The 13625-nt window shown below is 44.1% G+C and overlaps 1 protein-coding gene across 2 annotated transcripts; it reads left to right on the top strand.

The window, feature by feature from the left end:
- The first annotated feature begins 5531 nt into the window (after positions 1-5531).
- Positions 5532-11778, top strand: bmp2b (bone morphogenetic protein 2b). 2 transcript variants are annotated; one of them, XM_088324527.1, is made up of 3 exons: positions 5532-6062; positions 6528-6877; positions 10629-11778. In XM_088324527.1, the coding sequence occupies exons 2-3, from the start codon at positions 6541-6543 to the stop codon at positions 11534-11536; spliced, it is 1245 nt and encodes a 414-aa protein (XP_088180653.1). In that variant the 5' UTR covers positions 5532-6062; positions 6528-6540; the 3' UTR covers positions 11537-11778. The 2 variants fall into 2 exon arrangements, with proteins under 2 accessions (XP_088180653.1, XP_088180654.1); XM_088324528.1 differs by lacking the exon at positions 5532-6062 and having other exon boundaries at positions 6408-6877.
- Positions 11779-13625: the final 1847 nt, after the last annotated feature.

Below are 13625 nucleotides of genomic sequence, written 5' to 3'. Positions count from 1 at the left end.
TGCACAAAATTTTGTAATTTTATTCATTTTTAGTATATTTTGTTTTTTATTAGCATATTTCGTATTGGAGTAATCCAAAAGTAATTGAAAGTAATCAAGTTAAAATAACCCTACCCAACCCTGACCAACAAGAGCTCAAGCTTCCACTACATTTAGACCTCTTTCCTGCAGTGCACTTATAACACCATCCATCCACGTCAATCGCGGCCCTCCACTTGGTCTCCTTCCATTTACTTCTGCTCTGTAGATCCTCTTCCACCTTCGCTCCTTATCCATCCTCTCCATGTGTCCAAAACCAACAGAGTACTCTCTCATCCACACGCTTGCTCAGTTCCACTACTACTCCAGTTCTGTCCCTCACAATTTCATTCCTCAATCTATTTAATCTTGTCTCTCCTAACATACTCCTCAAACATTTCATCTCAAGAACATTTAATTTTGTTCTTAAATCTGCATTCAGGCTCCAAGTCTCTGCACTATACAACACAGTTAGCCCAATCACACTCTCAGACAGTCCTCTCTTACACAGCATCATCTCCAAACAGAAGAGCAGCTTCAGCGACAGACTGCTGTAACAGTCTTGTTCCACGGAAAGACTGAGGAGATCATTTATTCTTCATGCCATGAGGCTCTTTAACTCCACCCGGGGGAGTAAAAGCCGACATTAAACCCCACCCCAACATTTGCATATTACCCTATTTTTATTTCAGTGTGTATTTTCCGTAGCACTATTTAAATACTCTATATCAACACGTTATATTGGTTATTTTTGTATTCTATATCTCTTATTTTATTTTCCAACACAAGGATACTGCTGAAAGTGTGAATTTCCCTACGGGAATGAATAAAGCATCTATCTATCTATCCATCTCACATATATAGCCCCCCAAATCTTTTCAAGCTATTGAGACAGACGTTTTCTCAGCTTTGACTCTTCAAACCAAATAAGATGTCTTTAGGACGTCCAATTTGAGGCTTTTTAAACAGGATTTAGTTCATAGGTACATTTAGAATTGGGTAATGTGTTGCCCGTGCGACATGGATCAAATTGAGTCATTGTTGAGTTTATCCCCGTGTTCCAAATTTAGCCGAAAAAAAACATCTTTTCAACGTCATAAGACATTTTTACAACTTTGACTTTTAAACCAAAAAATAGATAGTTAAAATTGTTCTTAGTCGTCGTTGTGTTTACCTTGTGTATTGTGGTCCAAATTTAGCCCCAAAAAACATATTTTCAACAAATAAAGATGTATTTTGGATGTTCGCTTTTGAGCTCCATTCTAGATATATGTCAGTCCAAAAATAGACACCTAGAATTATGTTTTTGTGTGCCTGTCCATCGTGGACCAGATTTACTCGTGGTTATGTTTACCTCGTAGAATGAGGTCCAAACTCAGTCCTCAAAGACGTCTTTTCAACATTTTGGGAAATCAGACATCATGGACCAGATTTAGTCGTTAAAATGCTTACCTTGTTTATCGTGTTCCAGGATTAACCCTCCAAATGACGTCCTTTAAACGTCTTGAGAATGACGTCTTTCAACTTTGACTTTTCACCCCCCAAAAAATGTCTAATTTTGTGGTATATCTGATTTGGTTTGTTTTAGACACGATGTGGAACGAGACACACCTGACCCCAATCTCCACACACCTGTGCCTAATTATCCCAACACCTTATATTGCCTGCTGGGACAGCACACTGCGTCGGGTCATTCCATTTCTGTTTACACATTGGTCTTTGTTTTGAGTTTAGATATTGTCTGGATTATTTTCTTGGGACATTTTATTTTATTTGCGAACCCTCGTTTTTTACGTTGTTCTTCGTTTTGTTACTAACTACCATTCTTATTTTGAGTCCCTTGTTCCCCTCACTTCTGTAAACCCGCAAAACGAAATAGAATGGTCCAACCATCAAAGGACCCAGTGGTAAGCTCCCTCACCTCATACTGGTGGTGAGGAGAAAACCTGGATCCTCATTCTCATGTTCTCCAAATTCAGACCCCAAAAGATTTTTTTTAATGTCTTAAGAAAGACAATTTTTCAATTTTACATTTTCAACAGAATAAAGACATCTTTTAGACATTAATAGGTCCAAAATAGACATTTAGAATTGAGATTTGTTCTGCCCGTTTAACATAGTCTACATTTAGTCGTTTTAACTCATTTTAATTTGCTCCAAATTTAGCCCAGAAAAGACGTATTTTCAACGTCTTGAGAAAGACATGTTTTCAACTTTGAGTGTTCAATCAAATAAAGATCTTTTTTAAATGTTAAAACGCTGGTTATATCTGACCAGTTTTAGACATGAGTTAGTTAATACAGTTCAGGAATTGTTTTATTTTTTTCCCATCTAATGTGGAACAAATTTAGCCAATAGATGTCTTTTCAACATATTTAGAATATTATTCTTTAAATTGGAATTTTCAACAAAAAAATAGACATTTAGAATTTGGGTTTTGTTTGTTTATGTCTTTCACGGATCAAATAGAGTCATTTTTGTGTTTTACCTTTGTCTAACGTGGTCACTATGTAGCCCGCAAAACATAACAGAATGATCTTACCGCCAAAGGACCCAGGGGCTAGTTTCCAAATCACTGTCCCTGTCAGGACCAGAATGGAAACAGGACCCAATTGCGTTACGTTTCTCACAAGTTTTATCAAAGGAAAGAGGAAGGGCTGCGCCCACGATCCGATGTTCGCTAGGCGCGGGAGGCAAGTCGCTCGCGACGCGGAAGCTGATCTTCTGTGGCGAGCAATGGCGGTGTCGGGAAAGGAAAAACGGGTCAGTAACCGGGACAGGAGAGCAAAAACGAGGTCAGGTCGTAAGCGAGTCGTAAGCCAGGAAAGGGGAGTAAACGTGGTCGGGGACAAAAAGAGGTCGAAAGCCAGGACTGGAGAGTAGCTGTGGTCAGGATCAAAAACGGTTTGAAGCCGGGGGGACAGACGGGAGCAAAAAACTGGTGGGAAAAAAGCTTGCCTAGTGTTAACTGAAGTTCGCAGACGGACTGACAACAGGAGACAGATAGGAGTGGGTTTAAATAGGGACATGGAGCCAATCAGAGTCCGAGGCAGTTATCGCCAAAGGTGATTGACATCGGTAATCATGACAGTGCTGGGGAGACATCCTGTTTTCATCCTGTCCAAATTTAGCCCCAAAACATGTCTTTTTAACGTCTTGAGAAAGACATTTATTTTCAATTTGGCTTATTAGTCAAATAAAAACATCTTTTGGATGTTGAATTCTGGGCAAAATTTGGTCTGGTCCATAACAGGTCATTATTGTTTGCCATCCTCCTGCTTGGGGGACCCAAACACCTCAAAAAGGCCCTGGTGATAAAATGAGAAGTTAAATTGGCATGTTTTGGTCACTTTGTGTCTCTGTAGTTGGCTTTCTTCTTTGTGTGTTTTTAGCCCTGGCGTTCCGTTGCACTACACCACACAGTGACATCTAGTGGTCAACGAATACACAGTGTCACTTTAAGAAATTAATAGCAATCCATGTTTAGTATTGCTAGACCAGCAGAGGCCTGTCTGTATTTTAATTTCTACAGTAAGAGGATGAGCCGGGATTATCCCTCATTAAATATCATTGTTCGCGGGGAGGAGACAAAGATATCTCATGATCTCTGCAAGGTTTCACGTTGGCTGAAATAAGAGCAAGCACTTTGACCAAAACACGCAAGAATAAACAAAAAAAGAGCAACAAATACTTGATTCCACCACACACATCGCTTGACAAGTTCTCCGACGGCGGCAACAGGAAGCTTCCGGCCGCAAAAAGCGAAATAAGCAAACAGGTCCGCGCTATTTCCATTCGCACGTACTGTAAGGTCCGAGGTGTTGACTTTGCCTCTATTTTTATCACGGCACAAAAAATACACGCATAGTCAATGCGGTGGCTTGTCAAACAGTTATGGAAACGGAATCGAGGCCATATGTCTAGTCATGCTTTTCACAGTTAAAAAAAAAGAATACATAAAAAATACGTATATAATAAGTGAAAAAAGAGAGAAAAACCAACTATTTTTCTTGGAAGATCATCCTTTTTTGTTATTGTGGTCCAATAACTTCATGGTATTTCTAATTTTAGAGTGAATAACTAAGACTTTCCCCCAGGTTTCCTCCCACATTCCAAAAATATGCATATCAGGTTAATTGGCCGGTCCAAATTGTCCCTAGGTGTGAACGAGTGAGTGAGTTGTCCGTCCCTGTGCCCTGCGACTGGCTGGCAACCAGTTCAGGGTGTCCCCTGCCCACTGCCCTAAGATAGCTTGGATGGGCTCCAGCACCCCCGCGACCCTACTGAGGATAAGCGGTGCAGATAATGGATGGATAGGCAGCACGGCGGCGCAGTGGTTAGCGCTTGTGCGGCACAGTTCATGTCATGGGAACCTGTCGTGGGTTCAAATCCAGCTCCAGACTTCCTGTGCGGAGTTTGTATGTTCTCCCCGTGCTTGCGTGGGTTTTCCTCCAAGCACTCCGTTCCAAAAACATGCATTTCAGGTGAATTGGGCGGTCCAAATTGTCCCTAGGTGTGAATGAGCGAATGAGTTGTCTGTCCCTGTGTGCCCTGTGATTGGCTGGCAACCAGTTCAGGGTGTCCCCTGCCCACTGCCCGGAGATGGCTGGGATGGGCTCCAGCCCCCCCACGACCCTAATGAGGATAAGCGGTACGGCTGATGAGATGAGATGAGATATATTTAGTCTTATTTGAGTTCTATTTTTTGTTTTTTTTTTGGTTAAAATTGGATATTAAAATTTAAATAATTTGATAAATTATTGTATTCTGCATCAACTTTAATTTAAAATCCACCACAGAAAAAAGGGGCGAAAGGGGCTTTACATGTTTAACCAATTCAGATACATAATTTTTATCTAAGGCAGGGGTTTCTAACATGGTGCCCCCAAAGGGCAGCTGAAGTGCCCACAGAGCTGTTCTGATAATAGTTCATTGCAAATTTCAAATGAAATGATTTTTATTGGTGACTGAGTCTATTTAACCCTACTTCCGATAATCAACCTGGTTATAACATAGTAATAACATGTTAAATTGTTATTTTAGACATGCATTTAAAACTGGGTGCCCGTTGCACTAATTAGTAGCAAATAGTAGGTTTCAGCTTGAAAAAGGTTGGAGACCCAAGATGTAAGGTTTTGCAATTTGGTGTTAATCCAAATTAGCATTGTTATTTTAAGGTTACTATAGCTTTTCTTTATCATATAAGCCCCCCAAGGTGAGAAACCCGAAAGAAGCTTAAAGCGCTCAAATTCTATGAAGGAAAGAAAAGTTCGGGGAAGAGGGGGGTCATTTATTCTTGTTCGTGTTTATTTGCTGCAAGAGGGGAAAAAATGAGGAAAAAACTGTATCGGGTGTGACACCCACACCCCCCACTAGCGCTACTATACCGCCCGCCCCTGGCGTAAAAGTCCGCAGGAGGCGCTTTCATGATTGACAGCCCCTTGGTGACATCACCGGACGACAAAAAGAGTCGCCAACCGAGGGGAAGGCGCCTATCAATCGCTGCACTCCGCCTGTGGCGCACGGTGCGCGCGCAAGACCTTGCACCAATATCGCCTTTATAAAATCTGTTTTTTGGGACTTTTTTCAAAATGCAAACTCTTTTTCACGACCAGGAAAATGTTTCACTTTGAGAGCACGCGCTTGCCTGCGACGAAAACACGCCTGGTGTTTGGTTTTTGTGCGTAAAAAAAAGAGGAAAAGGCAACTCAGAGCTCGAGAAACGCAACCGAGAACGCGCCTGCTGTCCGGGTTTCGTGCGTAAAACAGGAAAAAGAACGCGGGGGCGCAAAAGACATAACCACGAGAAGGCGCCTGGTGTCTATGATTCGTGCGTAAAAGAAGAGCACGCAACGCAAGTGCTCAAGAAACGCAGCCGAGGGCGCCGACGAGTGACAAAATGTGCCCGATTGGATTTGGAAGCCAGTCGGGCTTTTGGTTTGTGGTCCTCCGTGGAGAAGCGGCGTGGATTTAACGCGACTTCATGTGGACTTTATTGGAGCCCAACCGTGGAACGACGACCGGACACAGCGCCTCCTCGTCAGGTAAGACGAAAAATATGTTTAATCTTGAGTTGACTTTGATCCCGTTTTCAGAAAAAAATCATTGGAACCATGTTTTTTTTTCCATCTGGCCCGAGTGTGGCCTACGTCAGATCTAACACCTGCAAGGCTCTTGAAGTAACCCTATCCCTTATGATTATACAGTCAAAGCCTCCGCAAATTGACGCTTGTAGCACCCGGCCGGCTGGCAAGCAGGCTGGGCCTCTTCTTTTCCAAATTCCCCCCCTCCCTTCTCACCCCCCCCCCCCCCTCCCTAAGAAGACTCTTTCATGCCTCTTCTGATCTCCTCGCCTGCATTCCTTCAGCGTATTTCTAATTGGAGACTTCTTTGATTTGCCCTTCCTGTCCTCCGTAGACTTCCTCTATCCTCATGCCGCCGGTTTATTCCCGACCCAAAGCCGATAGGCAGACTGACAGGACCCCCCCCTGTTTTCTCCTCCTTCGCAGGGACTGACTGATCATGGTCGCCGTGCTGGGCTCCGTCATGGTACTGCTCCTGGTTCAGGTGTTGATGGAAGGCGCCGCCGGACTCATCCCAGAGGTGGGCCGCAGGCGATATAGCCCGCAGCAGTCGTCGGACGCCCTGCGGCAGTTTGAGTCACGGCTCCTCGGCATGTTCGGATTGAAGCGGAGGCCCTCGCCGGGCAAGAACGCGGTGGTACCGCGATACATGGTGGACCTGTACCGGATGCATTCGGCCGACGGCGAACACGGCCCCCGTCGGCCAAAGAGCATGGGGAGGCATGCCGAGCGAGCAGCCAGTGAGGCCAACACGATTAGAAGCTTTCACCACGAAGGTGCGTATTAGCCGCATACCGTTTACCTACTGGCTCCTTTAGACATCTCAAACATGTACTTAAACATGACTCAGGTTGTTAGCACGCTGACTTCAGAGCACTGTTTTTATCACAGTGTTTTCGGAGTCATCCACAAGGTGGTTTGGTTCTTACCGTAGTTTCTGGATTATAAACTGCACACGTCGATGAGCCCCATTCTCTGGTTTTGGTGAATTATTGTTTTAAACGGTTTGGGCTAGTTAGCGTTCTAACACTTTGGAGCAGGGATGGGTCTTGGAGATTGCTTTTACATAGCTTTGATGACTTAATTGATTGAAGACTCTGGGAAACATTTGTCTGTACTTGAAATTCGGGGACTCTGGCGGTGACAAGAGGCCTCTGAGCAAACAAAGTTGTCTGGGAACTGGCAAACACTCCAAAACTAGAATGCAGTAGATTTTTCCGACAACCAAACTTGATCATTTACTTTTATGACGTTCTCACTCCATGCATTTAAAGTTATTCTTTTCAGTTTTTAAACCATTAGCGTCTGTACTTCTATCCACGTCTCCTGGACACAGCTGTCGCGAGGGCATTAAAACAACTCTAAGCAGCCGTGGAATCCCAGGGGGGGTGAATTTGTTACTTAATAATTGATGGTGTTTGCAGTCCGCCTCTGAAAACAGTTTTTCCAGACATGCACCAGAGGAGCGGGATAAAGGACTGCGTTTGCCTTTGTGCAGGTGATCGCTCCGGGCCCTGGTTACTTCAGCAACACGCAACAAGGCATTAGAGCTGGATTCCAAATTGTTAACCGGGATAAATAACAACCTTTGTGTAGGATTTACGATTAACTTGTTAACCACCTGCATCGGTGAACATACAGAAACCGTTGAGTGTGTGTAACATGAATAAGTTTCCATCTGTGTGAGTCAGGTTCATGTTTACTAGAGTGTGATGACACCCGGTGATGATTCAGGTTAGTGTGTATTCCAGACTACGTGAGGACCCTAGCAGAGAGTGAGCAAACGAAGAGTTTCGGTAAAAAAATAGAAAAAAAAGTTGAACACTGGCATTAGAGCAAAGGCTAGACCTGCTGAAGACTAGAACCGAGTAATCGATATGTAAGACAAAAGGCATATCGAGGCAGTGTGGCCCACTCCAGATGTAGAACAGGAACACATGCGTGAGATCAGAATTAAGAGATGAGACATGTTTTTTTTTTACTGATTAGAGAGTAGGCAAGACCAGTTGAGGATTAGGAACTTCTGCAGGGTAGTGTGTATGTCAGACTATATGAGGACCTTAGTAAAGGTTCAAGAAACAAAGTGTGTGGGTATAAAAACATGAGAACAAAAAGGTAGAACTGATGAAGAACAACAAATTTACAAATGAGGAAGAAGTGGATAGCAAGGATGTGAAGCCCAGAGCAGATGAAGAACAGAAACTCCTGCATGGAAACAAAAATCTTAAAAGAGGGAGCAGCTGCTTTTTTTGATTAGAGAGTAGCCAAAACCAGTTGAGGATCAGAAACCTCTGCAGGAGATTTGAAACTTAGTGGGCCCTAAGGTAATGTGTCAAGGATTACCCCAGGTTCTCAAAATTGCTTAAAAAATCTTTCTGATTACATCTTCTCTATAACTGAGCCATGCGACACCTAAGGTTGAGGACCAGGAAATTTTGAAAAGCTCTGCAAGCAGTCGGACACCCAGAGTCAGAGAGTAGGCCAGATCATTTTACAATTAGGAACCTCTGCAGGAGATTTGAAATGCAAGGGATCTTCACAACTTTTCTGAGGGATCTAACCCAAGGACTTCATAACTGAGTCAAGGTTTAGGACCAGGAAACTTCTAAAGGTTGCTGTTCGATGAGGTTTTGGTCTGTGTGTAAACTAGACTGATTAGGAGCCCTGGTAAAGGGTGCAGAACCAGGGCCAGTGATCACTTGATTTTAGGGCAAAGAGTGATGCTGTTTCTAGGTCTCAAGTAAGTGTAAAACATAGACTTTTGAGATCGTGGTTTTCTGTGTTTATGCTCCCCAACGACGTTTCCATTCCATGCAACGGCTCCTCCGATCTCTAGAGACGGATACAAACTAAATAAACTGCTGTTCACATCTGCTCATGATAATCGTTTTCCCCACACCGCCCATTTAGCCGAAACCAGGAGACAGAGACCGCCAGGTACAACTCGAACAGACTAGTTTCGTCTCGGTGCGTCTAAAAAAAAAATCGGCAATGTTAATCAACGCAATCTATGGTTTCTAACAAGCCTGTTCATGTCGGCTGAGGAGGAGGAGGGCCGGGGAAGGGAAGCTAAAGACGGCGTGACAGAGAGCGAGACGGAGCAAAGAGGATTTGCTACACGGAGAACAGGAGGATTTGGGTGAAAAAAAAGAAGGAAAGACAAGGTGGAGTGGGGGCAAGCAGGGGCTTTCCCACATCAAATAAGAAGCGATACGCCTAATTGAGGTCTTTGTGCCTCTGGTGGGAGCTTTAGGATGAGATGGTGGAATTTCCTAAATGGCTCCTTTGAGCCATGGCGTGCACAGTTCAAAGTTTTGCCACGACGTGTGCGCACTGCCGCTCGTCATGCTCACAAGTAAGAGTTCAAAGCGGGACCGCGGCTAAGAAAATTGCACGCCGCACTATAATTTGTGTCACTTACCCAGCGAGAAGGGAAATACCAATGAGTCTATATACTGTGCTTACTTAAACCTGCCCCAGGGCAGCCGTAATAACCTAGCCACTCTACTGTAAACGCACTATCAAGGAACGAGATTGGTAAAACTGTCCTGATCCTAAATATATATCCAGTTTTTCTCCTAGTTCTGCAGAAACAGTAGTCTTAAGACCCTTATGCCTTTCAGTAACCTAAAGTCATATTCATGGTTTTGTAAGCCTGGATTACACTGGTGATTTGTAATTCCAGTGGCCCGCCAGGCTTTCTTGCCCTCTAGAGTTCAGTGTTGACAAACAACAAATGATAATCCCTTTAAATTGGTTAGTCAGTTGTCTGTTGTATTAAATATCGGCAGTTGTCGTTTAATGACCTCGTCGTTCCCTTCCATTCCTTGATTCTCTGTTTGTCTTTGACCCCCATAGTGAGAAAATTTTATAAAGAAAAGCCTGCACAACCTTCTAGGTTATTAAAGTTTAACATGAGAAAAATCAGTGTACAGAACTATGAACTATACCATGCCAAAGTTGGATTCCGGCCTTCCAATCAGTGGAGGGGGGAAATCTTGTACTCTAAAAACAGTTGGGTTGAAAGAACCCTTAATGGGGGAAAACAAATTGTAATACTCTGGGTTGTTTTACTCTAATTGATCCCATTGTTTGGGTTGTTCTAAACAAAATAACCCAGACAGTTTCATATAAAATTCAATTATAAAAAAACCATGACACCATTTTTGTGGGGGGTTGTTTCAAGGATACAACACAGGATGTCGGGTAGAATAAACTCAAGTATTGAGTTGGTCCATTTAAACACAAACTTGAGTTAATTTCACCTAAACGTTTTAGTGTGAGGCTAAGGTTTTCCACTAAAGGTGCAACAACTATTCAATTGTGACTCTTGTGAATCTAGTACAAAACGAATCACTTCATCAATATTCTTTAAAGTTCCATGGACTCACTATTCTTAATCCCAAAACTTTCAGTTTTTCAACTGTTTCACGTGACAGTCACGTGCTAACACAGAGTTGCTGAAGATCTATTTGTGGTAGGTCGCCAGAACTACTTACCTAATCTTGTGTGTTTTGTCTTTTCCAGAGTCTATGGAAGCCCTGGCCAGCCTGAAAGGCAAAACCACCCAGCAATTTTACTTCAACCTCACTTCCGTCCCCGAGGAGGAGCGCATCACCTCTGCGGAGCTTCGCATCTACAGAGACCAAGTCATGGGACTCAACACCGCCTCCCCCGGCAACCTTTCCTCAAACGTCAGCTTGGCAGACGCCGGCTTTCATCGCATTAACATTTACGAGATATTTGGGGCACCCAAATCCGTCAGCGGGGAGCCTCTCGTCCGCTTGCTAGACACTCGGTTGGTGAAGGACTCTTTGAGCCGGTGGGAGAGCTTTGACGTCAGCCCTGCTATCTCTCAGTGGACCTCCGGGAAAGCTCACAACCATGGTTTCATGGTGGAGGTGCACCACCCGGCCGACTCTCGGACCAGCGAGGAACACGCTCGCAAGCGGGGCGGCCACGTGCGTGTAAGCAGGTCCCTGCACCGGGACCAGGACTCGTGGCCTCAAGCCAGGCCCCTGCTAGTGACCTACAGCCATGACGGGCGTGGGGACTCTGTGCTGCACTCTCGGGAGAAGCGCCAAACCGCGCCTCGGAAACCGCGGCGCAAGCATCAGCACAAGGCCAGCTGCAAGCGGCACTCGCTTTACGTGGACTTCAGTGACGTAGGCTGGAACGAGTGGATCGTGGCGCCTCCTGGCTACCATGCCTTTTACTGCCACGGGGAGTGTCCCTTCCCTTTGGCAGACCATCTCAATTCCACCAACCACGCCATTGTGCAGACGCTGGTCAACTCTGTGAACTCAAATATTCCCAAGGCTTGTTGTGTTCCCACGGACTTGAGCCCCATCTCCCTCCTCTACCTGGACGAATCCGAAAAAGTCATCCTTAAAAACTACCAAGACATGGTAGTGGAGGGATGCGGCTGCCGGTAAGAACGGCAGAGCGGACATGAAAGAATTTATGGACACCCGGTTTCCCAATGAAGACATTATTTATATGAAAAGACACAAACAAAGCTATCCCAGAAGAAAATTAAAAGAACAATATATGAATATATTTATGTCTATGTAAAGTTGGGAAATAAATATTTTAATCAGAGGAACATATTCCTTTTACTGGTTTTGGAAATTGTATTTTTTATTGTACATTTCCAAATGGGTGCAATACCACATGAAGTATAATGCTCAGATTTTTATTTTGTATTTATTTCTATTATAACCACTCTATTTGTAAATAAATGTGTATTTATCGTGACAATGTGTGCTCTGCCTTTTCCGACGTAGAGATAATCTAATCCCTCGTTTATTGTAGTCAATGAACGCCCGCCATATGCAAAAATCCGTGACATAGCATCCCTCCATTTTTAACACGTGCTTTGTCTGCCCCAGTTCTCTGTAATAGTCTACTGAGAATAATGGATCGCGGCCAGGCAGACCCTCTTCATTTTAGGCTTAAAAGAGCTGCCGAACTTGACGGAAATGGGGTATCATGGCTCTAGCATAGTCACCTGGGGATAATGGTTCAAGGCTAAAATAGCACAGTTAATTTAAGCATCCCACAGTTGCATGCTTTTACCTGCCTGAACTGAAAGAAATGTGTTCTGTTTGCGTGCTCTCTAAGCAATGGTTGGCCCGGGAAAACGGGTTGTGGCAGCACAAAATCTGCTCAGTTTTAGGCTAAAAGACGGGTGAAGGAAGCTGCCATGCATGACGGATATTTTATCTCCCATCCCCGCTCTGAGCAACAGTCGACTGGGGATAATGAACGGTGGCAAAATAGTGTAGTTCATTTTAGTCGGGACACAAGAGCACACTAAAAAAAACATGCCCTTGGGATAATGGATCGTGGCCAGACAGATGCTGTTCCTTCTAAGCAAAAGAACTGATTAAAAAAAAAAAAAAAAAACACAGATGACTCACATTAGGTCTCTTGGCTTTCAGCAATAGTCAACTGAGGTTAAGGGATCACGGCCAAAACAGACATTTAATTTTAGGTGACCCACAATGTCGCGCTTCGGTGGTCTCCCGTGCTCTCTGCATTGGTCAACTGAAAATTATGGGTCGCAGTCGCACAGGTACTGTTCATTTCAGACTAATGAAGGGGAAAAGAAGAATCACCACCCAGGACACAGATTTTTACTTTGACCTCACCAATAGTCAATTAGGGATAATGGAATATGGACAAAACAAAGTGAAGTTCCTATTAGGTGGGCGATAATAGCACCCTCCTGCAGCACCCAAAAAAAACAGCACTCTATCGGCTCCTGCTCTCAGCAACAGTCCACAGGGGACAATGGATCTTGGCCATGGCGGTAAATTAAATTTGAGAAGAACAGCATGCCTCCAAACAAAAGTGTATTCTACCAGGCCCATCTTGCACCAATATGAGATTGGGGATAATGGACCTCGGCTGAACAAGCAAAGTTCATTTCAGGAGGAAAGAAAACAACAAAAATAGAGCTAACAGGCCCAACAAAAGTGCACTCTGCCTTTCCCCAATCATAGCAAAATGCAGTTGGAGATAATGGATTGCTTCAGAGGACCGAACTGTAAAACAAATGCGCTTCAAAATCATTCAACCTGTACATATGCCGCAAAGCTTGAATTTTTGTTTACATATTTTTATAATTCATAGTTTTCAACCTGTGACGCACAAAAAGTGCAAATTAGCGAGGGGATCGCAGTATAAGCAACGCGAAACCAGAAGCCCCTTTTCTAAAAAAATAAAAAAAAGGTAAGTGTAATTGGAGCGCAACGACAATAGTGTAGCCGGCGGAGGTCAGAGTAACACCCAGGCGATGAGCCGCACTCGTAGACAAGTTACACGAGCGCGATAGACTCCCACAGGGGGTCTTATAAAAACATGGAGGTTCGTTTTCCGAGAATGATGGGAAAGACCCCCTAGACTCTTGCGAAAGCCAGTTTGTGGTGTTTTTCCCTGTCAAATTAGCAGACCAAAATGTGTGTTCTCACCTGACAGCTTTGGGATCCGCGTATCCGGGTCTGGAAACGGGGGCTGGAG

Source organism: Urocampus carinirostris, chromosome 20 (assembly GCF_059441175.1).
Source record: "Urocampus carinirostris isolate Australia breed hairy pipefish chromosome 20, RoL_Ucar_1.0, whole genome shotgun sequence".
Lineage (NCBI taxonomy): Eukaryota > Metazoa > Chordata > Actinopteri > Syngnathiformes > Syngnathidae > Urocampus > Urocampus carinirostris.
This window is presented reverse-complemented; position numbering and strand designations above follow the sequence as displayed.

What these genes read in the sequence shown, in the direction of transcription:
- bmp2b (XM_088324527.1), top strand. Translation starts at nt 6,541, where the DNA reads ATGGTCGCCGTGCTGGGCTCCGTCATGGTACTGCTCCTGGTTCAGGTG. An exon ending in TAGAAGCTTTCACCACGAAG is followed by an intron (nt 6,878 to 10,628) that starts GTGCGTATTAGC and finishes TGTCTTTTCCAG; the next exon opens with AGTCTATGGAAGCCCTGGCC.